We start from the raw sequence: 25,969 nt of genomic DNA, 5'->3' as shown, positions 1-25,969 counted from the left end.
TGTTTTATGAGAATTACAAAGAAGTTCCTGAGTAACAGACAGGCACATTTAAAAAAAAGACTATTAGATATTGATAAGCTATCAGACAAAGTCCATTGCCATACGTAAAAACACATATAGGTACAGGGTGGGGGAAAGATGTTTGCAGTGATGTGGCAGCGTCAAAATGGTGCTCTACTAGGGGTGACGGGAAAAGGCTGTGCAGGTGCACTGGACTGGGGTGGGGTTAGAAGGTGTGTGTTTGGGGGGTGGGGAGTGATAGTCATTCATTTCGACAAACCTTTTTAGGGGCCATGCCGATATAGTATGCCACACAGTGGTTACATCTAAGTTGGTAGACTCCATGGCTTCTTTCACAGGTGACCCTGCCTTTGATGAGGTAGTAAATGCCTAGGACAGGACTGGATTAGGAGGTAGTGGAAAGTTTTATGGGACAGGTCTTGCATCTAAGTCTTTTACAGGCATAAGTGCCACAAGGCAAGAGATAGGGAGCAGAGGTGGAATAGGGATAGACAAGGATATTGAATAGGTTAGATGGATGGTGGAATGCAGATGTGATGACCACAGGTGGCTAGGCTTAATGGAAGGGACTTCGTGGTGTGGAATGGGTGCCAACTGTTGAAATGGAGGTATTGTTTGTGGTTGGTAGATCTGATATGGATAGAGGTACTGATGAAGCCATCCATTAGGTGGAGGTCAACATCAAGGAAGGTGACTTGTTGTACTAAAGTGTACCAGATTAAGCAAATGAAAGGATTTTCTTGAAGTTGGTAAACAAACTTGATATTTACACTGTGTATTAGACAATGTAGTCATATATAATATGCATTAACTAAATGTCTTTTTTTTCCAGTCAGCATGGAGTGAAGGTGTAGATGCACATCTCTCGCAAACACTTCTGAATTATTTGTTTGAAGATAATTCAGATGTAAATTTTGAAAAGTTTTTAGAGCCTCTTCTGTATGTAACAAGAGGGAGTGAAGATGAGAAAATAACTGCTGTTTATAAAATGCTTTCAGCAGGAAGCAAAGAAATTAAACTGTCGGCAATACATGAGGTAAGTTTCAGTTAAATGACACACTGAAGTACTTCATTTTGTTGGTGCATTTGCTATGCAATTTTCACCTGTGGATAAGAAAATAATTGTAGGCACATGTTAAAACATATTTTTAAAAATTAATCTTGAACACAATTTTTTAATCATTAAAAGTACACCAAGAATGTTCATAGAATTTTGTGTGAAGAGACATAACAGATATTTAAATTAGAAATTGTTGTTATTTTCCTAGAAATGTTTCAGGTTTTGTTTATAAAACACTTGGAAAACAAGCTGAAGGATTACATACTGTAATATCAGATGGTTCCCAATTTCCACTTAAAATTTTACAAAGGGTAAAAAATACAGAAATAATGATGGTATACTGGAAATTTTAACAAACATCTTGATCATAGTTTTTAATAAAGTCTACGTACAAGAGGTTTCCATTGTGTATGGTACTTGAACGCACAAAACCATTCAGTTGATTCTCCTCTCCCTTACATCAGATGCACATGTTGAGTTACAGACCAAGGAATTCTACAAATATGGTCATGGAAATTCTTTTACATGCTCTGAATATTAATTCTGATACTGGCAGGTAATACACAGGGAAATTTTGTGGAAGTATGTTAAAATTAAGACTAATTCTGGTACTGGCTGTGGCCTCAGATGATACCCAGCTAAATTTCATGGAAGTATGTAAATTTTTGTCATTTTACTGATTGATTATAAATTTCAGAGACTGCACTGTTGCCTGGTTATGAACTTTTTTCAGTACAGTAGTTATCATTAGGGAAAAACCTGTCCTGAAAGTCAGAAGAGAACTCTGCAGAAGACTGTTTGATTTTATCATTCCGAGAGAACCTATAAACCTTTCATGTAAATTGCAACTGCCACAGTTCCTCATCTTGGCAGAAGCAAAAGACAAAGGGAAAATTTAGTAATAAATGGGCTCCCATATTACAAGGAAATATAATTAGTAAAAATCTCATTTGGAGGAACAGACCAGCATGGGATAGACCCTTGTGCCCATGTCTGTGGAGACAAATTTTAAAGTCCCTGATGCCTCTTTGGTAAGGGGCTCTGTCCTCTACATAAAGAACAAACTGCAGTGGATACGATTGGGGGAGTGACTACCTTTGTTGGAGTTTCACGTCAGTCATAATCACCAACGACTTATAAGTGATTGCTGTCATGGTTGATGTCCCAAGAAGGTTACACAATGCTTGTGATAAAGAAATGCCCTCTGACTTTACACAATTTGCCAACATTTTCCTCTTCTGTAGACCTGTGTGGGGTCTTGCCCAGTCGCGTATAGGGTGCCTGAGGGATGCTGCATTCTCGGAATGCTACACAACAATTCAAGCAAATAACATTAGTAGTTTTATTATAACTGTTATCGTAGCACTCTCTGCTAGGCCATGCTAATACTTTGCGAATACTGTCCACTAATGTCCGGCTGAGGTTTGCAGGTGCGGCACTTATTTTCACTTCAGCTAGATGCTGCTCCTATCATTGTGATGTCCTGGTCAACGCACTATTGGCTGATGTGTCACACTGCCTTCTCTGGACTTGCATTCTTCCTCTTCACTCTGGCACTTTTGGTTACGCCAGAACAACATGTTCAATGCTTGTAAGGTGCTATGGTGCTTGTCAATTCCCTGCTCCAGGGGCTGAGTTGTGGAGCCTTTAGCTGTCACCAGAGTGTGTCTTTTGAATGTAAGGCAAGCATACTCTTAATTTCTGCTACTGGATCATTCAGTGCCACAGAAATCTTGTTTCACTCTCGGATGATTGCCAGTGCTTCTAAGAGGATAGTGGTTGATAACCTGCATTTCAATGGCCCCAAGATGCCCACACATAAGTTAAGTCATCCATGCGAGAGCTCAGCGAGGTACACTATACCCTATACAACCAGTTGGCTGTTTTCAAACCTAACAATAATGTCCATGAATTTGTGGATAATATTGCCAATACAATTTGCAAAGCTGCTAAAGCATCCATTCCTTAATCTTGATGGTAACTAAGAAGACATTATTACCTTGTGGGCAGATATAAAGCCATGGGAATATTGGAGGAGGAGGAGGAGGAGGACGACGACGAGGACGAGGGTGGTGAGTTTTGTGAGAGATTACTTTCAATGTTTCAGGTACCATATTTATCCTGTCCTGTTTTGATAGCATGATGTAGTTTGTCAATGTTGCGGTGTTTACCATATACCTAGTCTTTTCTTGCAGTTTGCATCGTCTTTGTGACCTTTTTAGGAATTATTAATGTTGGATAAAAATTGTTTGTGAAACTCTGAGACTAGTATTTAAATCAACTTAAGTGTACATTTGAAAAGAATAGAAAACTTATATTTGAAAGGAAATTTTTAAAGTGTGTTCTCCTACCCCAGTGAACCAAGGACTTAGCAGCAGTGGAGTGGCTTGTGTGCCTTAATGGAATGTAGATGCATTTAAATTTGATTGGTATCTGTGGAGAGTCCAGACTAACATATGGCTCCAGAGGTTATTGTAGGAGCAACAGTCTGCTGATTAACTTTCATGGCCTTCCTGCGTTGGTACAGTGAATGGCTGATAGCAGGAGCAAACTACTGCAGTTACATTTCCTAAGAACCTGCAGCTCTGTTGTTTAGCTTACTGATGACTATGTCCTCGTGGGTATAATATAGTCACCTCTCTCGGATCTCTGGGCAGGGATAAACTCAGGAGAATGTTGTCATTGGGAAACAGACATGTATCAAACCAGTCTTCAAACATGATGATGACGATGATGATGATGAAAACAAAAACATGTTCACCTAAAATTTGTAAGGCATAATCTGACTGCTTAAAATCCATACAGAGTTCATCTCATCTCGCGCAGGGAACTTTCACTCCCAGTGAAAATTAAAATGTTTCTTCAAAACATGGTGTTCTGACAGTGTGTGTGTCTATTTTTGACCTGTATGGCTCATCCATCCGAGAAGGAAGTTCTACATCTGAAAAATTTCCTTTTGCCTTTTGACCTAGCTGTGTAGTTTTGATTTTACCATTGCTTTATTGATGGTTAGGACAGGGTCCAGTCCACCAAATGGAGTCATCACACACATCCTGGCCAGCCTATCAGCCTGTTAATTGCCAGTGATTCCTGAGTGACCAAGGACCCACAGCGGGTTTACCTCATTGCATTCTCCTAGCCCTCAAAAAAGTTTCATGGAATTTCACAATGATCTTTGCTCTTGTTGAAAGGGTTGATAAGAGATTTCAGAGCTGCTTGGCTGTCTGAATAAATTTAGATGCAACGATCCATGTAGCACGTACAGATTCTCCTCCACGCATGCTCCAGTAGATATGTCAGCCTGTAATACTGTGGCCAGCTTCAGTAAAGAGATTGCTCTATCTGATCGAGGCTGTATCCCGTATACCCAGGCCCCAGCACCTTTTACTGTTTTTGTTCAATCAGTAAACCAGCTGTGTCTCCTGACTGGTATTGAGGTTTGTTATTTCTTTACTCTGTGCTTTATCACCTTGGCAGGTTTATTGAAGTGGCTGGGAGATGTTGTATTGTCAGCTGGCATTTCTCGGATCATTCCTGTATCTACCACATTCACTATATTGGGGTGAGATTCTTGATTGACTAAAGGTGTAACATGGGCACATTCCCCCCCAGGGGGTCCACAACTCTTTTGTGGATACGTACGTAGCGAGCACAGGACCCCGAGCTAATGTGGCCTTCCTTCCTTTCCAGGCTGCATACCTTCCCTTTCCGCATCCTTCCCCATCCCCCATCTTCGCCCCACCCCTCACCTCTGCCTCTTTCCTTCCCTTTCTCCCCCTCTGGGAGTATGTTTTGTGCCTACGTCCGGAGACGGATGCTCGAAAATGTAGCACATTCTTTGCTTTCTCTGCTTGCAAGTCTTCGTCCTTACTTTGTCCTCCTCTTTTCCTTACCTCTTCTCTTTGCCCTTTTCTCCACTGCAGCGTTTGAGACCTCTCTTCTTTCCTTTCCCTTTGTTTTTCCCTTTCTCGTTCTTCCTCCCTGTGCATGTCTGAAGGCCGCCCCACGCATTTCCATGCGTAGCCGGTGACGGGGTAACACGTAATTCCCCGCCCCGGGTAGACAGGTAGGACACGTACGTACCCCCTGGTAATGGCCAGGCCCAGGGAGGGGTGATTACCCGAGCTGATACCTTCCGAAAGTGCTGATTGGTCCCTCCGTCCGTTTCTTGGGAGGTGCGAACAGTCACCTAAGGCGGGAGTGCCCTCAGAGAGGGCCCCCACTAGGAAGGAGCGCGCCATCGGAGACGCCGGTAATCATGGGGGATACTTCTGCAATAGTTTCCTCATTTTCTACTATGTCTGCTCACAAGCGTAAGTTCAATGAGTCTCAGCCACAGATAGTCCTTCCATCATTGCCACAGTTCCTTGTTGTTTCTCGGTCTTATGAAGGTCACGACTTCTCCACGGTCAACCCTTTCATTATTCAGAAAGGCGTCAACGCAATTGCAGGTCCTGTAAAGTCTTGTTCCAGATTACGAAATGGCACCTTGTTGTTAGAAACAGTCAGTGCCCTCCAGGCACAAAAATTGCTGCGTACTTCACTGCTACACACCTTCCCTGTCCGGGTGGAAGCGCACCGCACTTTAAATTCCTCACGTGGGGTCGTTTATACCCGCTCCCTTGACAGATTGTCCAACGAGGAAATTCAACACTGCCTGTCTGACCAGGGCGTAACGGCTGTTCGTAGAGTCACGAAAAGGGTTGACACGAACATCGTTCCAACCCGTACTGTCTTCTTGACATTCGACAGAGTTCAACTCCCATCGAACCTAAAAGCGGGCTATGAGATAATTTCCGTTCGCCCTTAAATTCCAAACCCTACGCGTAGCTATCGGTGTCAGCAGTTCAATCACACCAGCCAGTCCTGTTCCAATCCAGCCAAATGTGTTACGTGTGGCAAGGACGCCCATGAGGGTGCTTGTCCACCTCCATCCCCTCATTGCATCAACTGTATGGGAACCACGCTGCTTCCTCTAGAGATTGCCCCATTTTTAAAGACGAAAAGCTCATTCAGGAAATCAGAGTGAAGGAAAAGGTGTCGACCTTTGCTGCTCGAAAATTATTCGCCAATCGAAAGCCCACCGTGCCTCAGACAGGAAAATACAGCACTGTCCTTGCCTCTACTCGGCCAACAAAGGAGGCGCCCACGCAGACTTGTGATCTCACCTTAAGTGCCACGGTCGTCAGATCGGCCAGCGCAAAGATTCCCCTTTCAACCTCCCCACTTTCGTCTGCTCACTCTATGGCTCACCCTTCATCGGGTTCTGCTAAATCTCGAGCCCAAAAGTCAGACACCAAGACTTCCAAAAAAGAGCCTACTCGTGAAGATTTTTTACGTACCCCAATTTCACAACCATCAGTTCCTCCTTCATCTAAACATCCTTTTTCCAAGAAGGCTAATAAGAAACCCAGTTCCTCTCCTTCTCCACCACGGCATGTTTTGTCTACAGCACCACCTGGCGGTAGCCGCCCTCGGCCGTCTTCTGTGTCACCTTGGCGCACTGCTGGCGGCTGATCAACTGGCCGATCGCTGGTGGCAGGAGCTGCTCCTGAACAACCTATGGATCAGGATCTTCTGCCTTCAGCTGAATGCCGTTCCACGCTGCCGGTCACAAGCTTTGAGCAGTCGTTGAGTTGACGGCAACCTTGGTCACATTTCTCCATTTTCTATCCACCCTGTGTCCATTATCCACTGGAATATCCGCGGCATTCGAGCCAATCGGGATGAATTGTCGATCCTCTTACGATCCTACTCGCCGGTCATCTTCTGTCTTCAGGAAACAAAGCTGCGTCCCCATGACTGCTTTGTTCTCCCCCAGTTTCAGTCAGTCCGATTTGATCTCCCCTCTGTTGAAGGCACTCCATCACATGGAGGACTCAAGATTCTTCTCCATGATACTCTCCATTATCACCCAATCCCCTTAAACACTTCCTTCCAAGCTGTCACTGTCCGTCTTTCCCTTTCTGGATACACCTTCTCTCTTTGTACTGTATACATTCCATCGTCCACACCAATGGCACGAGCTGATCTCCTTCATCTTCTTGGTCAGCTTCCACCCCCCCTATTTGCGGTTGGGGACTTCAATGCCCACCACCCGCTTTGGGGATCTCCACATCCTTGTCCGCATGGCTCACTATTGATAGAAGTCCTCCACCAAGTGGATCTTGTTTGCCTCAACACTGGGGACACTACATTTTTGTCTGCCTCCACGACAAATTTCTCTCATTTGGACCTTTCGGTCGGTACTGTTGCGCTAGCTCGGCGCTTCGAATGGTTTGCCCTTGCTGGTACACACTCGAATGACCACTTTCCATGTGTCCTTAGATTGCAGCCTCGACTGCCATATACGAGGGCAGTTCAATAAGTAATGCAACACATTTTTTTTCTCGGCCAATTTTGGTTGAAAAAACCGGAAATTTCTTGTGAAATATTTTCAAACATTCCCGCTTCGTCTCGTATAGTTTCATTGACTTCCGACAGGTGACAGCGCTGTACGGAGCTGTTAAAATGGCGTCTGTAACGAATGTGCGTTGCAAACAACGGGCAGTGATCGAGTTTCTTTTGGCGGAAAACCAGGGCATCTCAGATATTCATAGGCGCTTGCAGAATGTCTACGGTGATCTGGCAGTGGACAAAAGCACGGTGAGTCGTTGGGCAAAGGGTGTGTCATCATCGCCGCAAGGTCAAGCAAGACTGACTGATCTCCCGCGTGCGGGCCGGCTGTGACTCCTGCAATGGCGGAGCGTGCGAACACACTCGTTCGAGATGATCGACGGATCACCATCAAACAACTCAGTGCTCCACTTGACATCTCTGTTGATAGTGCTGTCACAATTGTTCACCAGTTGGGATATTCAAAGGTTTGTTCCCGCTGGGTCCCTCGTTGTCTAACCGAACACCATAAAGAGCAAAGGAGAACCATCTGTGCGGAATTGCTTGCTCGTCATGTGGCTGAGGGTGACAATTTCTTGTCAAAGATTGTTACAGGCGATGAAACATGGGTTCATCACTTCGAACCTGAAACAAAACGGCAATCAATGGAGTGGCGCCACACCCACTCCCCTACCAAGAAAAAGTTGAAAGCCATACCCTCAGCCGGTAAAGTCATGGTTACAGTCTTCTGGGACGCTGAAGGGGTTATTCTGTTCGATGTCCTTCCCCATGGTCAAACGATCAACTCTGAAGTGTATTGTGCTACTCTTCAGAAATTGAAGAAACGACTTCAGCGTGTTCGTAGGCACAAAAATCGGAACGAACTTCTCCTTCTTCATGACAACGCAAGACCTCACACAAGTCTTCGCACCCGAGAGGAGCTCACAAAACTTCAGTGGACTGTTCTTCCTTATGCACCCTACAGCCCTGGTCTCGCACCGTCGGATTTCCATATGTTTGGCCCAATGAAGGACGCAATCCGTGGGAGGCACTACGCGGATGATGAAGTAGTTATTGATGCAGTATGACATTGGCTCCGACATCGACCAGTGGAATGGTACCGTGCAGGCATACAGGCCCTCATTTCAAGGTGGCGTAAGGCCGTAGCATTGAATGGAGATTACGTTGAAAAATAGTGTTGTGTAGCTAAAAGATTGGGGAATAACCTGGTGTATTTCAATGCTGAATAAAACAACCCCTGTTTCAGAAAAAAAATGTGTTGCATTACTTATTGAACTGCTCTCGTATGTGCCCGCGACGCTGGAAGTTTGCCCAAGCCGATTGGACACTTTTTTCGTCTCTAGCTACATTCGATGACCGTCACTTTCCTAGCATCGACGATGAAGTTACACATATTACAGACGTTATTCTTACAGCTGCGGAACGTTCAATGCTACGCACCTCCGAATTCGGCCCCCCCCCCCCCCAGTTCCTTGGTGGAACGAGGCATGCCGTGACGCAATACGTGAGCGGCAACGTGCTCTTCGCGTTTTCCGCCACCATCCTACTTTGGCCAACTGTATCCACTATAAGCAGTTCCATGCATGATGCCGTCGCGTATTCTGCGATAGCAAGAAGGCAAGCTGGGACTTCTTTACTCCCTCCTCGGAAGTTTGGAGTCAGATTCAACGGTTATCTGGCACGCCTACTTTCTCCCCAGTCTCTGGACTCACTGTCGCACATGATACGTTAGTGGACCCCTTCGCAATTTCTAACTCATTGGGTCAACACTTTGCTGAGCTTTCGAGCTCTTCAAATTACCCACCGGCATTTCTCCCGAAGAAACATGCAGCGGAAGTGCAACCTCTTGCTTTCTCCTCTCAAAATCGCGAAAGCTATAATACTGTTTTCTCCATGCGGGAACTCTCAACATGCACTCTCTTCTTCTCGCTCCTCCGCCCCAGGACCGGATGGTATCCACATCCAATTGTTGCTGCATTTATCAAACCATAGTCTGCGTTACCGCCTTTGCCTTTATAATCGAATTTGGACCGACAGTACTTTTCCCAGACGATGGCGGGAAGCTATCATCGTTCCTGTTCCGAAACCTGGAAAGGACAAACATCTCCCCTCTAGCTATCGCTCCATTTCTCTCACGAGTAGTGTATGTAAGGTTTTGGAGCATATGGTGAATTGCTGTTTAGCTTGGTGGCTGGAGTCCCGCAGTCTTTTAACACCTGCCCAATGCGGTTTCCGAAAGCATCGTTCTGCAGTTGATCATCTTGTTGCTCTGTCCACTTATATCATGAACAATTTTCTCCAGAAACACCAAACTGTAGCAATATTTTTTGATCTGGAGAGAGCATACGATACCTGTTGGAGGACAGGCATCGTCCGCACACTGTTCTCTTAGGGCTTTCGAGATCAGATGCCCCTTTTTCTTCGCAAATTTATGGCAGAGCGCACATTTCGATTGCGGGTGAACACTACTCTCTCCCGTACTTTCTCCCAAGAAAACGGGATACCCCAGGGCTCCGTACTAAGTGTTGTACTGTTTGCCATTGCCATAAATCCAGTTATGGACTGTCTTCTTCCTGATGTCTCGGGCTCCCTCTTTGTGGATGATTTTGCGATCTACTACAGCTCTCAACGGACCAGCCTTCTTGAAAGACATCTTCAAGGATGTCTCGATCGCCTCCACTCTCGGAGCATCGCAACAGGCTTCCGCTTTTATCCCAGTAAGACCGTGTGTGTTAATTTTTGGCGTCGTACGGAGTTTCTTCCACCTTCCTTACATCTAGGACCTGTCAACCTTCCGTTTTCGGATGTCGCTAAATTCTTGGGTATTATGTTTGACAGAAAACTGTGCTGGTTCTCCCACGTTTCCTATCTTTCGGCTCGCTGTCTGCAATCCCTCAACACCCTCCGTTTCCTGAATGGTACCTCCTGGGGAGCGGACAGAGTGGTCCTTCTCCGCCTCTATCGTGCCTTAGTGCGCTCGAAATTGGACTATGGAAGCATAGTTTACTCCTCTGCTCAGCCGTGTATTCTTTGGCGTCTCGACTCTATCCACCACCGTGGATTACATTTAGTGTCTGGAGCTTTTTACATCAGCCCTGTGGAAAGCCTTTATGCTGAGACTGCTGAACCTCCGCTGTCCAATCGGCGAGCTGTCCTTCTGAGTCGTTATGCTAGCCATCTGTCTTCCATGCCTGCTAATCCAGCCCATGACATTTTTTTCGACGCCTCCTTGGATTTAGGGTATGCAGGCCGCCCTTCCTCCCTACTACCACCACCGGGAGTCCGCTTCCGTCAACAGCTCCATTCTCTTTCCTTCCGCTTTCCTAAAACCTTCTTGACAACTTGGAGTACAGCACCGCCTTGGCTCTGTCCCCGGACGTGCCTGCTCCGTGACCTTTGTCGATTTCCCAAGGATGGTACCCCTTCACTTGTTTATCGTCAGGCATTTGCTGCTCTATGTGCACAAATGACGGACGCCACATTTATTTACACTGATGGCTCGAAAACATCGTTAGGTGTAGGGAGTGCCTATATTGTTGGCGACACCCCAAATCGATTTCGGCTTCCTGACCAGTGTTCGGTTTATACTGTGGAGCTTTACGCTGTTCTCGAGGCTGTCCAATACATCCGTCGCCATCAGCAGATACAGTATGTTATCTGTTCAGATTCTCTCAGCTCTCTCCTCAGTCTCCAAGCTCTGTACCCTGTCCACCCTCTGGTCCACTGGATTTAGGACTGCCTCCACTTGCCTCCACTTGGGGGGCGTCTCTGTGGCGTTCCTCTGAATCCCAGGTCACGTTGGTATGTGGAAATGAGGCGGCTGATATAGTGGCCAAGGCTGCAGTCTCTCTTCTTCAGCCAGCTATTCACACGATTCCCTTCGCCGATCTACGGAGTGTTTTATGTCGTCATGTTACTCTTTCATGGCACACACATTGGTCGACACTTCCCAATAATAAATTGTGGGACGTGAAAGCTCTTCCCTGTGCTTGGACCTCTTCCTCCCAAACGCGTTGTCGGGAGGAGGTAATTTTAACTAGACTCCGGATAGGGCACTGTCTTTTTAGCCATCGACATCTTTTAAGTGGTGATCCTCCCCCACTGTCCCCACTGCTCTCAGCTGTGGAAGGTAAGACACCTTTTACTTGAGTGCCCCTATTTTACTCCGTTACGCGTCCGTCTACAGCTGTCGCCCGATATATCTTCCATTTTAGGAGATGACACGCGCTCAGCCAATCGTGTTCTCGAGTTTATTAGTGCCAGTGAGATGACGTCAGTCATTTGAAGCTCCTTTTGGGGACAACCAACCCCCTTCTATAGTGGTCTTTTTAGCTTTCCTTCTATTTTTAGTTTCTCCAATTTTTTGAGTCTCGTTCCCATTTCTGCTGGTTTCCAGTTTCGTTTTTTACCTTTTCCTAAGTCACAGACCGGGCGCTAATGACCGTAGCAGTTTTGCGCCCTAAAACCATAACAAAAAAAAAAAAAAAAAAAAAAGGGAACATTCAGCATGGTCTCTGTCCCAGCAGTGGATGTGCTGCTAATTATGCCTGCTGCAGCTAAGCTGACCAATCTCTGCACTGTGCCAAGCTCCTTAGTAGCCACCATCTTTGTACTTCATTCCCCCTGTGCTGTGGACCCGCAACTTATCTTGGGTCTTATTGCAGTGGTATGTATCTAGTACACGCTCCTGGGGCTTTGACTCCAGTCTTTCCCACAGGCGCTTCTAGTGCACACAAGATCTCCTTTTGCCTTGCAACATATACTCTTTGTGTGTGGTAGTTTTGCATCCAGAATTGTCCCTAAATACTTAACTGCCCCCTCTACTGGTAGAGTTCTGTTGAAGAGTTTGAGAGTCCAGTATCTGTCCCAGATATGCTTCATTGTAAATGATATTACAGTGGTTTCCTTGGGACTGACTCTTAAATTCTGTTTCCTGCGCCAGTTTTGCTCAATGTCCACTTATGTCAGTGTTCTAATGGTACTAGCAAATTTTCAAAGTATTAGAATTACAAAATCATCTATGTATCCTTGGCAAAAGTAATCTCTAGTATTTAACTCTTCGAGGAGTTCATTCACCACTAGGTTCTACAGCAGTGGGGACAGAACCTCTCCTTGCACACACTCTCTGCTGTTGTTGATCACCATTTTATCATTCAGCATGGTGCTTCTACCTTTTATTTACTCAGCATGGTCTAATTCCGTCTACATATGGTGTTTTTAATGCCTTGCCTGTAAAACTTGTTAGATATCGATGGTATTTGCTTCATGTAACTTCTTTGTTCTTTTTTGTATGATGCAGTATGTACATTACCATGCTCTTTGTTTCATCACATGTGAATAATTGTTCTTGTTTTCTGTAAAACTTTTTAACAAGAGTTAATTTGTGAATGTACTTTTCAAAATTTTGTCTTTTATAATGTGACTATGCTAGTCTTGTATACAGGGTGTTACAAAAAGGTATGGCCAAACTTTCAGGAAACATTCCTCACACACAAAGAAAGAAAATATGTTATGTGGACATGTGTCCGGAAACACTTACTTTCCATGTTAGAGCTCATTTTATTACTTCTCTTCAAATCACATTAATCATGGAATGGAAACACACAGCAACAGAACGTTCCAGCGTGACTTCAAACACTTTGTTACAGGAAATGTCCAAAATATCCTCCGTTAGCGAGGATACATGCATTGACCCTCTGTCGCATGAAATCCCTGATGTGCTGATGCAGCCCTGGAGAATGGAGTATTGTATCACAGCCGTCCACAATACGAGCACGAAGAGTCTCTACATTTGGTACCGGGGTTGCGTAGACAAGAGCTTTCAAATGCCCCCATAAATGAAAGTCAAGAGGGTTGAGGTCAGGAGAGCGTGGAGGCCATGGAATTGGTCCGCCTCTACCAATCCATCGGTCACCGAATCTGTTGTTGAGAAGCGTACGAACGCTTCGACTGAAATGTGCAGGAGCTCCATCGTGCATGAACCAAATGTTGTGTCGTACTTGTAAAGGCACATGTTCTAGCAGCACAGGTAGAGTATCCCGTATGAAATCATGATAACATGCTCCATTATGCGTATGTGGAAGAACATACTGACGAAACTAAAATGAGCTCTAACATGGAAAGCATTTCCAGACACATGTCCACATAACATCTTTTCTTTATTTGTGTGTGAGGAATGTTTCCTGAAAGTTTGGCCGTGCCTTTTTGTAACACCCTGTATAAGACTGTTTCATGGATAGAGTACATAGGTTTATACAAAAGTAAAGAGGGGAGTCTCTCTGGAACAAAACGCGGTATGTGGAAAGTAAAATGTAGTTCGGCATGATGTAATCAGCAGCTAGCTTGCAAGTGGTGAACATTTTGAATGCTAAAAGAGGTAAGAAAACCACCGAGATTGGCATAATTATGCGTCGGATGTGGATGTATGTTGGCCGCTAGGTCTTAGTAGTTATTTGTTTGCTCTGAATCATGAAATTCCAGTTCCAGGAAGATAGTGTACAGAGACTCCTCTCACATTCTCTCGTTTCCTGTCTAGAAGATAGGAGTAGTCTGTTTGTACCATTCACACTGAGTGTCTGTTTTTGGAGGTCTTACAGTTGATATCTGTTATTTGAACTTAATTTGGTCCAACTTCTCACTGATGATTTCCACTTCATGAACTGAACTGGTCTGTCGCCTGATCCAGTTGCCAAAACAGCTTCCATCAGTTTAAACCCCAAGGCTTGGATGTTTGAGGTCTCAAGTCCCTAAGCTTTTGTTTTATTTTATTTTATTCCGTGTTTTCCATTTTGGTCCCATGAGAATTGGGGAATTATTAGATTGACACAATGGAGCCCTGACACAGTGCAAGGCTAATTACACTGGGAGTTTGCCTGATATCCCTGAGGCTCCATTTGCGATACATCTTCCCATGTGCCATGCACCCCTCAGTATAGATCATATCACGCTATGAGTTGAGTACCTGGGGAATTCGGGAATAAATATGGGAATGGATGCGGGAGAGATGGAGCATTGTGGGACACACTTCATGTGGTTCATCCACTCAGGTCTGTCCTGGCCTGCAATCTTATCTGCCCTCATGGTTATTACTTTGGCAAGGCATTGTCCCCCCCATAGATGCGGTACAAGTTAGTAGACAAGATTTAATCTTAGTATATTTCTACAAAATTCTTTTAAAAATTGGTTTGTTCCATAATATCCATGTTTCATATGACAATATAAAATAGAATAACTTGAGGGGTATGATGATGTTCAGAAAACTTTTAAAGCCGCATGTTTAGATACGGGTTTCATGTCTAAAATGGGCTATAAGACACAGTATGTTTCACACTAATTCTGAAAGGGCATTTTCTAAACTTTCTCAGCAACTGTGTTGGTGCTAAAAACACAACCAACAACTTAGTTCTTATTGTCTATCTGTGCTTTGACATGTTCCTGATGTGCAATTGTCATTTAAGTAAATAACAGCTTGTGGCACAATTGCTGTTTGATACTCAATATCTGCACAGTGTGTTTGGCACTCGTGGAAATTCTAGGTGTGTTAAAGGCATCACACTGTGTTTTCCCTCTCTTAACTGAGTCAGACTGTGAGTTGTCCATGGCTTGTACAATTGGTGGTGTTATATTGCAAGGGGAGAAAGATCCAAACTTGTCACAGTCCATTAGTTTTAATGGCAGGTTGGCCAACATCAGTAAACATCCCACTGTTGAACTAGTTTCAGTCATTGATGCAGCTTCTTTTAGTTATCACTTCTACACAAATTCACAGTAGACTGTTACTAATCAATATATTAATAAATTTACAACCATTTACATCAATTACAAATTTACATCAATTGACCTAATTCTATTACTTTCTTTCTTTTTAGTATGTGGAACACATTTTTACATCATATATGGAAACATACAGAAGCAAGAAAACAAGAAGCTTCGAATCTTGGAAAGTGGGCCAGAACATAATTATACAGTCAGATCAGCTCCAGGCACTAGTGAAACATCTGTGTAAAGATTTGCCTGTGTGCAGTGAGGTCTCTCTTTCGGATTTGACTACTTGGGTGACATCATGGAATTTGTTGTTCACTATTCTGCAGAAAGTAGTTTTTAATAAGATATACAATATTCTAGACGAAGATACAATGGAAAGGTACAACACAATTCCATTTTGGAACAGGATCATAAGTGATAAGTCCCCATCAGTACTGTCATGGCCAAGCATTGTCTTCTTGAATGCTGGACTTCCTTCCAAGCTTCAGAGTGAGTGGAGGCTACTGTTCTCGACTGTTGCGCATGGTGAAAGTTTCTCAAAACTTATTGGCTGCATAATGAACAAGGGACCTACAATTGTCATTGTCAGAGATAGAGATGGGCATGTTTTCGGAGGTTTTGCACCCAGCAGTTGGACCCTAAGCCCAAATTATGTTGGTAAAGTATTTCTTCACTTTTCTTTTTCTATTGTTATAACAGTGCCACCAAATGATGATTTAAAAACTTTTCCATTAAGCAGTAGTTGTTTAATGTCTCACACGAATTTCAGGTGACGATAGCAGTTTCTTGTTCAGTATATTGCCAGTGATGGAGAGGTTTGAGCCTACGGGCTACAATGATCATTATCAGTACCTTAATGTCCAGCAACAGACTTTGCCAAATGGTCTAGTAAGTATCCTATTTGTATTTGTAGTAGTAATTAGATAAATCAACAATATTATGAAAAGGACAGATTGCTTCTCATCCTGAAGATAACACACTGAGTTGCAGTCAAGCTGATTAAAAGACTGTTACATATAAGCTTTATGCCAAAGCCTTCTTCAAAAAAGAATAATGCATACATATTCACACCTCATACAAACAACTGCTGCCCCTAGCCGCTCCAGCCAGAATGCAACCAAAGTGCATTAAACAAGAATGATATAACCTGGGAGCAGAATCAGCACTTTGTGGTGGAGCGTGCAAGGACTAGAGGTGGCAGGACAGGGATGCCAGGTGCAGTGTCAGGAGGCTGAGAGGGAGGGAGGGAGGAGGAGGGGGGTAGCCTGATAGAGGAGCAGAGATAGCAAAAGAGTGGTGGGTGCATTAGCAGAGAGCAGTGCACAGTGAGGGTGAGAGTATGTGAACTAGGAGGAGGTTATTGGACAGGGAGTGTGGGGATAGTAAGTTACTGTAGGTTGAGGCTGGGAGCAGAGAATGTGTTGTAAGGATGATTCCCATTCAGAAAAGCTGGTGGTGGAGGGAAGGATACAAATGGCATGTGTTGTGAAGCAGCCTTTTATAGTGAGTAGCAATCTATCCTTTTTATAATACTGTTAGTACTCCAGCCTGGACTTTCCTTTGTTTGTAGTTTTATAAACGACATTATCCTTAAAGGAGAGTAAATTTGCAAGTTTTCAGTGCATACTTTCAAAAAGAGGAAAACATGTCTTGGAGAAAGTACCTAAAACATGAGTGAAATTGTCCACTCCTTTTTTATCAGTCTAGTTTAGCTTCATAGTGGAAAACTTATTGACCGGCTGAAGAAGTAAATTGTCAAATAAGCACAAATGATACAGTATATCCCATATTAATTTGATATATTTTATAACTTTAAATGTGATACTGTACGTTACAGAGCTGTTTGCAATAATCATCAGACGCTCTTGAAATTATTACCTCCCCATTTAAGGTGGCCACACATGTAATTGTATGCTTGACAAGCACACATGCACAAGTGTGCTTGTGCAAGCATGTTTGAGCACATGTAGGATCAGTCTGCGCAAGCATCAGGCTTATTCAAGCAGTCTAGTGCTTGATCAAATCCCAGTTATGTGGTAGCATGTGTTAAGCGAATATCTTACCATGTTTCCGTTTCCATGTCTGATCTTAGAAATATAATTTGTGAATTGTTGGAGAAATTTGTAACCTATAAGCATGCTTATGCGATGCAAAAGGTAAAGAACACCATGATAAAGCAGTGAGTAATACTGCTTATGAAATATGTCTTGGCAAATGTGAAGAATTATGTCCTGCAGCAACAAGAGAAACTGTGATAAAAACAACAAATTCTTTAAGAAATTATGGAAGAGAGAAGAAGAAATTGTAAAACAGTCAGTCAGGGGCTGACAAAATCTATAAACCTGTTTTATGATATTTAGATTTGTTTCAGTTTTCCAGTGAGCAGAAGACTCCCAGATTCTCTACAACTAATTTAGAAGGAACAGAGGTAAGTGAGCTGGGTTGTCATTAATATTTAGTTACAGTAGGAGTTATAATATGTGTCTTCATTTCAATACATATAGTTTTTTACTTGTTTTTCATTTTGTTGACAAGGAACTTGTCCTCCATTTACAAGGTACTTATGAACTTGTTTTGCACATGTTTAGCATCAAGTGGAATATTTCCAGCAGTTGACCTTTGTAGTGGCAGTGTACTGGAAGGCTCTGATGTTATTCCATCAAGGAATATGCCGTTTTGCGTGTCCTCACAATCGAGAGAATTACTTGGATCATAGGTTTCACCCATGGTGGACATTACATAACTATAAAAGCAACTGTTGCTTTAACAACCTTTCCAAATTTATAACGGTTTGAAAAATCTTAAAAGTGCTGTCAAGATTCCAAAAAAGTTCTCAATGTGTTGAGCTCTGCATAATCAGTAGTTGCAGATCCCCCCCCCCCCCCCTCCCCCTCCAAGCAGTTAGTCACTCTATTGGAACGATTTCAGCATATCAGCCCTCAAAGAAAATGCATCCCCCCCCCCCCCCCCCCCCCACACACACACACACACACAAACAAAAATATATGTGAAGTGTTCGCTACTTCATTGGATATTCTGCCATTTGTGCTGAAATCAGATAGAATAAATACATAATTGGCATCAGCTGTAGCACCTCTTTTCAAAATCATTTACTATACTGGACTAGTCGTGCTCTATTTTAGGAACCTGAAAAATGAATAATCCTACTGTTAAAAATGTTACCTAAAATTACATTTGAACATTATAATGAATGTAACGAAAAGTATGGAACATAGTTACTTTTGTTACATGTATGTGGGAACACGAGCCCATAGCACATTGTTCTGAGTACTGTATCATCCAAAACTATTGCTTTTTTTCATATGAGGAAAATCCGTGTGTTTAGATTTTTACACAGCGACATCCGTGTGCTCCGCCCACGTCAGATAGTAATCTATAATAGTTACTAAATATATAGTGCTGCACTCTTTCTTAATTGTCTGTATTTATTGTAATATTTATATTATAATTTTAACTCTAATTTAAAACACTGCATCATTGTTTTAGACTGATTTATGAAAAGTGTTTTTGTATTACATGTTTGTTTACACTTTTTGAAATTCAAGAATGCTACATCTTATTTGCAGAATGAAGTTGCTGAAGTACCGGTAGGTGTTGCACAGTCTGTGGAAGAGTTGAAGCTGGGCCTTCAAATTAATTTGCTATCAGAGACATGACATTGCCTGTGTACCAAGTACCAATATAAAAGTCTCTCCTGAAGTAATGCTGGTGAGGCCGAAAGAGAGACAACCTATCGAAAAAGAATGGTTCGGCCACAGGCTCAGAAGTATGTTTGATTAGTGAATACTCAAAGACAAACATGAAGTTTATGGCAAATTTGGCTGCCAAAATGAAACATTTCTGACCGTAAACAGACTTTTAGCAGAAAAAATAATAAATGATGCTTCATGCATGGCAGAAAACCAACACACACTATATGTGATGTTAGTGCAGCATTTGGTATGCTGTATAGTGCCTACTGCCAAACTGTTGAACATCTGGGTTTTAACAACTCGCTTGCATTTTTCATGACAAATTATAGTTATATTTAATCTGCATGTTAACCATCATTTTGTCTGTTATTTACTTACAAATAAGAGTTGATCTGAAAAAAGTGTTTCACTTATGTTTAAGAAATTACTTTTGAACGCCTCATAGATAGCATGACAGGTGTGAGGCACTATGACACACAGTGCTTGTGATGAAATTGTGGTGTGTGTGTGAGGTGGTCCTGACTCCTTCCGGTCATGAGAAATCACAATGTTGCTGTTAGCCTTTCATGTGGTGTTACAGTCTGGTTTTTAATCAAATGGTGTAATGAGTGACTGAAGATTGAAATAGGTTTCTTCATTCATCCCGAGATAATTATGTCAGCCACAAGAATATATCTTCAGTTAACTGAGTAAGTTCACTTGACAATATCTTTTTTTCTTTAACCACTTTTTAGTCCACTCACATTTCCTCTTTCGGTTTGTTTTCTTAAACAAGCAAAAAATGTGTCAGTCAGTGCATTGAGATTTCTGGAAAACAAACTGATGCTCATACAAGCACACGTGGAGTTGCAAGGGATTTGTGCAAGCTTGTGTGAACACACATTTCAATGCATGCTTGTCAAGCATGCAGTTACACGTGTGGCTGCCTTTAGTTAATAACTAGAGAATCTGTCATTCATTGTTGCATTCCAATGAAAGTATATAATTCCAGAGGATAATGTAGAATCTTTTTATTGTTAAATTATTAACCTCAATGATCATGTATGTTATTTACTTGTTGCACCTCACAAAACTAAAACTTATCAAGAAACATGAAAATAGAATGTACAGGGTGGAGCACAGTAAATTGCTTTTTTAAAATTCACATTGTGGCAGCAATGTTGGTTGAATAAAAAAGAGAGTGGGCATGGTTTTTAGTGACCAACGGGAGGTTTGTATTCAGTTGTTGTTCAGTTGTGATAATGCAGTGGACACGTGAGGAGCGTTCATTTTGTGTTGAAGTGTATTTCTCGAATTCCCGCTCGATTATTGCAGTGCTGTGTGCTTTTGGTAGCAATTTGCAATACTCCCACTCAGACATGTTCCTGGACGGCAGTAAAATTGGATAAATTCATTCAGAACAGGGGATGTGTCATCTGGGCACTTCATCTTGGCATTTCAAGATGTTCTCTCCACCGGATTCTTCATAATGAACACAATTTTCACCTGTATAAAATGTGTGTGGTCCAGCAATTGTCAGTACGGCATTATGTAACATGAAGAACATCTTGTGAAGACATGCTTGCAACCATACCCTGTGACACAAATCTGTTGTTTTCTGATGAGCCACAGTTTCACCTCAGTGGATGTGTAAACAAACATAATATGCGGAACTGAAGCAACATGAACCCCAAGCAAATTCACCAGAGACCCCTGCACTCAGACTGTGTCACTGTGTGGTGTGCCATATCACAAGTAGGCATCATTGGGCCTTACTTTTTCCAGGAAAATACTCATTCTGTAACTTTGAATTCGAATCATTACTTCACTATGCTTCAAGAGCTTTTCCTGCCGGCTTTTAGGGCAATGCAATTACAGGATACGCGGTTTCGACAAGACGGTGCCACTGCACACAAAGTGGGCATTACCATGAATTTTTTGAGGCAAATGTTTCCTGGAAGGCTTACCTCTCAGGTGGGAATCTCAACTGGTCCGTACAATCACCAGACTTGGCCCCATGAGATTATTTTTTTTTCACCTGTGGTTACCTGAAGTCAAAGGTGTATTGCAGCCATCCCAACTCCCTGGAAGACCTCAAGAACAATATTGAGGCTGACATTGCAAGAATACCAGAAGACATGTTTGAAAGAGTGCATGGGAATTTCAGAAGATGACTGTGGCAATGTGTGGATTGTGAAGGTAGACATTTGCCTGATACACTGTTTAAACCTTGTAATTAGAAACTTCCATTATTGTCTGATTTAAAATGTGAGTTTCTAAGTGTTCATTATTTTTTTTATTTCATTCCCAAATCAGCAATTTACCACATTCCACCCTGTATGCATCAGACACACATGTAAAGTGCTGAAAGTAAGAATATTATTATACAGAAAAGTTTCTCATTTGGGAATTATACATTACAACCTTATCATAGTGTTACTAGTTGGCCCAGTCTCCATATTGAACAGGTTGCAGTGCACTAAGAGACGTTTGTCATTGGAAATATGTTAGTCATGCAACTCTTCGTAATAGACATTTCTGTGCAAACTATCTGCATTACTCTAGATTTCATTCTTACTGTGCCCTATTGCCATTTATTGCCACCCACTTAACCGTATTTACTCGAATCTAAGCCGCACTTTTTTTCCGGTTTTTGTAATCCAAAAAACCGTCTGCGGCTTAGAATCGAGTGCAAAGCAAGCGGGATTTCTGAAAAATGTTGGTGGGTGCCGCCACAACTAACTTCTGCCGTCGAATATATGTAGCGCTACACAGGCATGCTTTGTAGTCACAAAGATAAATACTGGCACCAAAATCTCTGCGTCAGTAATAAATTTTAAAAAAAGTGGAAGACGAGCCTTTTTCCTCCGCCCAGAGTTTCGATCACTGTATTTTGGTACGTTATCCAACGAAGTAAATACAAATTCTGTATTGTTGATCTTCGAATGTAGCAGTCATTTCAATGTACTACGAAAATCCGACTGGCAAGACTGTTTGGGATGTTTGTCAATATGGCCAACTCTACGTTCTGAATTTTTTCCTACCTGTGAGAAGAGATGGTTGCTAATAGGAACTTTTATGAATTGTGAATCACATGCAGTATTCTCTTCGCTATAAGATTAATACGAATATAAACATTTTGCCATGTATTGTTTCGTGTTTGCTACTATCTCATTTAAATCCCGTTTGCCTAATAAACTACGAAACTAGAGTGAGACAACAGCAAACGCGGAAAAATATACATATCATGTCATGTTTATATTCGTATTATTCTTATGCCTGATAGTGATACAGTCAGAAATGAAGCACGGCAACTGACTAGATTTTTAAATCTAAGATGACTCTAATTTCTGTGCAGAATGTAATGAACTAAAGACGCCTGCAAAGATTTTCAAACGGAGAAAAATTTTCGCTAAAATTTCGTTCAGAACATCATCTATCATACGCAGTCTATTATTTGGTTCTAGTTGATCATTATCAAAGAAAACAGTAGTGTAAGTAACAACAAATGTTTCGCTAATGAGACGATTCCTCTCTATTTTTTATTTGTAAGCGGCGGTAGCGCGCACAAAAGCAAGCCACGCCGCGAGCGGCGACAGGCCGTAAACACGCACTATCAGAATGCGACAACCAATGCATGACACAGTACAGTAATGCATTTTCAGCTTAGAGTGACGTAAACACCTATAACAAAGAAAACGGCGCTTATCAGATCAAAGAAAAATAAGCAATCAATTCAAACCAGACGAAGCACGTGAAAAAGGAAGGATATCCGTATAAATACGGACGGAGCGCGTGACGCGTAGCAATGGCTACCTGGTAAACCGTAACTGCTAAGCTAACGACTCGAACCAAACTACTGCAGCTGTATCGTCATTCATTCGACCTAAATTGTGTCTCATGTTACAATTAGACGAACTTTGTTTCGATTTGGAGGTGCGACCTAAAACTTTCTCTCCCCATGAATTTCGAGTCTCAAATTTCAGTTGCGGCTTAGATTCGGGAAATTTTTTTTTCCTTGATTTCGAGTCTCATTTTTCAGGTGCGGCTTAGATTCGAGTAAATACGGTAAAATTATATATAGTTTCTAGTGAATGTTACTAGTGTCAAAACCACACTTAAAGGATAGACCAGCATGGTTATATGTATTTGTTTAACATACAACAAACTTCACTTTCTACACATCTTTTCAGTGTACTGCTGTTGAATGATTTTCAACAAATGTTGTGTGCACATTATGATTAAAACCCTACGTTGTATGAATGTTGAAAGTTTTTAAACATCTGTTTGTCCTCTATAAGATTCATATCAAATTCAATCTAATTCAAAATAAAGTTATAATCCACAGTTAAGTTGTAACAAAAACTTCATGAATGATTAATATGCACACAATATAAATCAATGCTTACTTGTCAGTGCACTGTATCTTATAATAATGAATCAACAAATGTCAGATCCATTCTTAGAGACACTCCCTATATATGCAAAGCTCTTTTCCAAGTTTAAAATACGTACAATGTGGTATATATTAGAAACTCCAAACTGTGAAAAAAATTTTCAGTGCTCTTCTAAGTTTAGTGTTGTATTCTTTCTCTGTAAAGGTTACACTTAAAATTTGACATCAAAATGCTAATTTTTATTAAATTTCTGTATGTAGTTGCTGTTAGCTGACTAGAAATACTTATCCCAATTTTTTGTTTCTATGAAATTACTTTTAATTTTTCAGGGAATGGGTGGACAACATAATTATTTTGGATTTTGGCTTGATGCTGAATTTGGAAGTGGTCACTGTAGTGAAACATGCACAACTTACAGAAATTATCATATGCTCTCTGCTCAAAAATGCTTTCAAATAGAGCACGTAGAAGCCTGGGGAGTAGGCCCAGAACCAGAAGTGGAGGAAGAGTCCAAAGGGCGGAGTGTTCTAGACACACAAACAGAAGCTCGTGCAGTTATGGAAATGGCAGGAAAAGTACAGTACAGTGATGGTTATCGTGAGCCTGAAGAAGACTAAGGCAGAAACTAGTTTAATATCTATTGTATTTATACCCTGAAACTGTAGTTACCATTATTGTCAGTTTACTTTCATATGAAATGTGATTCTATTGTGATGAAGGAATGGAACAATTTTAGTATTTTTATTATTACTATCATCATCTGCCATAAAGGAACAAATGCAGCAACAATGACACATTTCAGCTTTTCAAAGTGCTTCTTCTTAACATGATAGTTATATAAGCTAGTTGAATAGTACTACAAAAATGTTGGGAAGAAAAGGAATAATCACACCAAATCATGGTGTAAGAAAAGAATTTTGGACTTTAAAGTAATTATGCTGTTCCATCCTACCAACAGTTGCATGTCTTGCCTTCTACTGCTAGTTAATGCTTGTCTACTATGTTGTTCTGTCAAGGTAACAGCTTACTGTTTGCATATATGCGTTTTGCTGCTGCGTACCCTCTTATTTGAGAAGTAGGTAAGTCGTATATCTTCTGTTTCATCTAGTCTTCATATTCATTTTTTAATTTTATAGTTAGCTCTCATGGTTTCATTCCATCATCATTATAGACCGACAAATACCTTTTCTATGAAAAGCTTTAGAAACAAGTAAAATCATTATTTTTAAAATCTGAGTGGTTCAGATTTTGTATCTTTTTTCACAAGTTAATTGCATTTATACCTTGTAATGGTTTCTCACATTCAGTGTATGGAAAAGCGTGAATCTGGAAGATAAGTGCACAAATGATGGCAAACATAATGTTGTTGTAATTTTATATAAATTTTTAGGTGGTTTCAGAGTTTGGTGCTGTAATCGGTGGCTAATGTAATTGGGTTAGAGTTGGTTTTTTTATTAGTACAAAAATTGTATTTCTGAAGTATTAACAACTGTCAATATTTATACTTGAAAAACTTTCTTAAAAAATAAAGAAAAGCTATTTATTTACTCTGCCTGATGTTTCTTATTTTTACTCACTGAGTGGCTCCTTGTCAAAAATTGATTCTTTTCATTGTTTCTTATTTTTAGTTAGTAAGATTAAGTTGTCCTCTACCAGGGGGGTATGAGCACCACAGTACTTATTAGGCTTGCTATTGGAGGTGGTATGCTCCAGCCTTCCTCTAACCTTTGATCTTAGTTTCCCAAACAATTGTAGAAGAGTCTACAGTTTAATGTGGACTCAGGGCCACATTGCAACCGGGAATCTTTCAGTTAGTTATGTATCTTAAACTGGAAATGTGCAAAAAATGGCCAGACATTCATTCCATCAAAGATGTGAGAAGCAAAACTTATAAGTGACTATTTAAACTGAAAGTAAGAGCTACAAAGCTGTAGGATCAAATGATTTAACTTTTGAATAAATCGAAATACACTGGCCTATCAATTGGAAATAGGTAACAATGTTACTGCGATGTGTGTATGAAGGCCCTGGTATAATGTCCAAATGTGCGCACCTTACTGACAAAGTAAAAGAATAATTCAAACAACTTCCCATTCACACATATGGCACTTCTGAGAAAAAAAACTGCCAGCAGGGTACAAGCAAGAAACACAGCCATCTCTAAAATTTGGACTAAACCAAGAGGTCAATGGAAAAAAATAACGAATAGCAAATTCCCATCACTAGTGTGAGAAACTGAAATCTCGCAAGATGTTTTGTTGGGGTTAAGTATACTTAAAGATGATCTGGAATCACACTGATGACAATGAATTATGTGATTACACTGTGATACAAAATCCAGTGGCCCTGTTGACAAGAAAAATCTTCAAAGAATACTGCAGTGTTTGCAGTTGCTGACTGTAAATACATTTGTAACACACAACAATTCTGCCCAATGTTTGTGAAGCGTTGTTTGAAAGGTTAGCTGCATTTTAAATCTCATTTGTACCCACCAACTGCTCAGCGCCTGAACTCACTTCTTACATTTTTTGCATTTAACCCTATAGAAGTGCGGTGATAAAGCTCTGTGGTAACTAGTTCATAAAGTGCGATATTCAGACATTCAGTACTTCGTGCTACAAGAAGGGACTATTAAAGGT

General features: G+C 41.6%; 1 protein-coding gene across 4 annotated transcripts in view; it reads left to right on the top strand.

Annotated features, from left to right (window-relative positions):
• LOC126473699 (MTOR-associated protein MEAK7) overlaps positions 1-24,882 on the top strand; it is a 51,500-nt gene extending 26,618 nt beyond the window's left edge. The window contains exons 2-7 of one of the 4 annotated variants that reach the window (XR_007586516.1): positions 854-1,057; positions 15,346-15,898; positions 16,011-16,129; positions 17,613-17,669; positions 18,829-19,028; positions 23,660-23,798. Coding sequence is in view for 2 of the 4 variants with exons in the window: in XM_050100937.1 (XP_049956894.1) it covers positions 854-1,057; positions 15,346-15,898; positions 16,011-16,129; positions 17,613-17,669; positions 23,660-23,947 (1,221 nt within the window). In the remaining 2 variants the exon portion in view is untranslated. Of the gene's footprint in view, positions 1-853; positions 1,058-15,345; positions 15,899-16,010; positions 16,130-17,612; positions 17,670-18,828; positions 19,029-23,659 lie in introns of all 4 variants that reach the window. The other 3 variants (XR_007586517.1, XM_050100937.1, XM_050100938.1) reach the window with 3 other exon arrangements.
• The last annotated feature ends 1,087 nt before the right edge of the window (positions 24,883-25,969 follow it).

The sequence above is a fragment of the Schistocerca serialis genome, chromosome 4 (assembly GCF_023864345.2).
Source record: "Schistocerca serialis cubense isolate TAMUIC-IGC-003099 chromosome 4, iqSchSeri2.2, whole genome shotgun sequence".
Classification (NCBI taxonomy): domain Eukaryota; kingdom Metazoa; phylum Arthropoda; class Insecta; order Orthoptera; family Acrididae; genus Schistocerca; species Schistocerca serialis.
The sequence above is the reverse complement of the archived record's forward strand: the minus strand, read 5'-3'. Positions and strand labels throughout refer to the sequence as shown.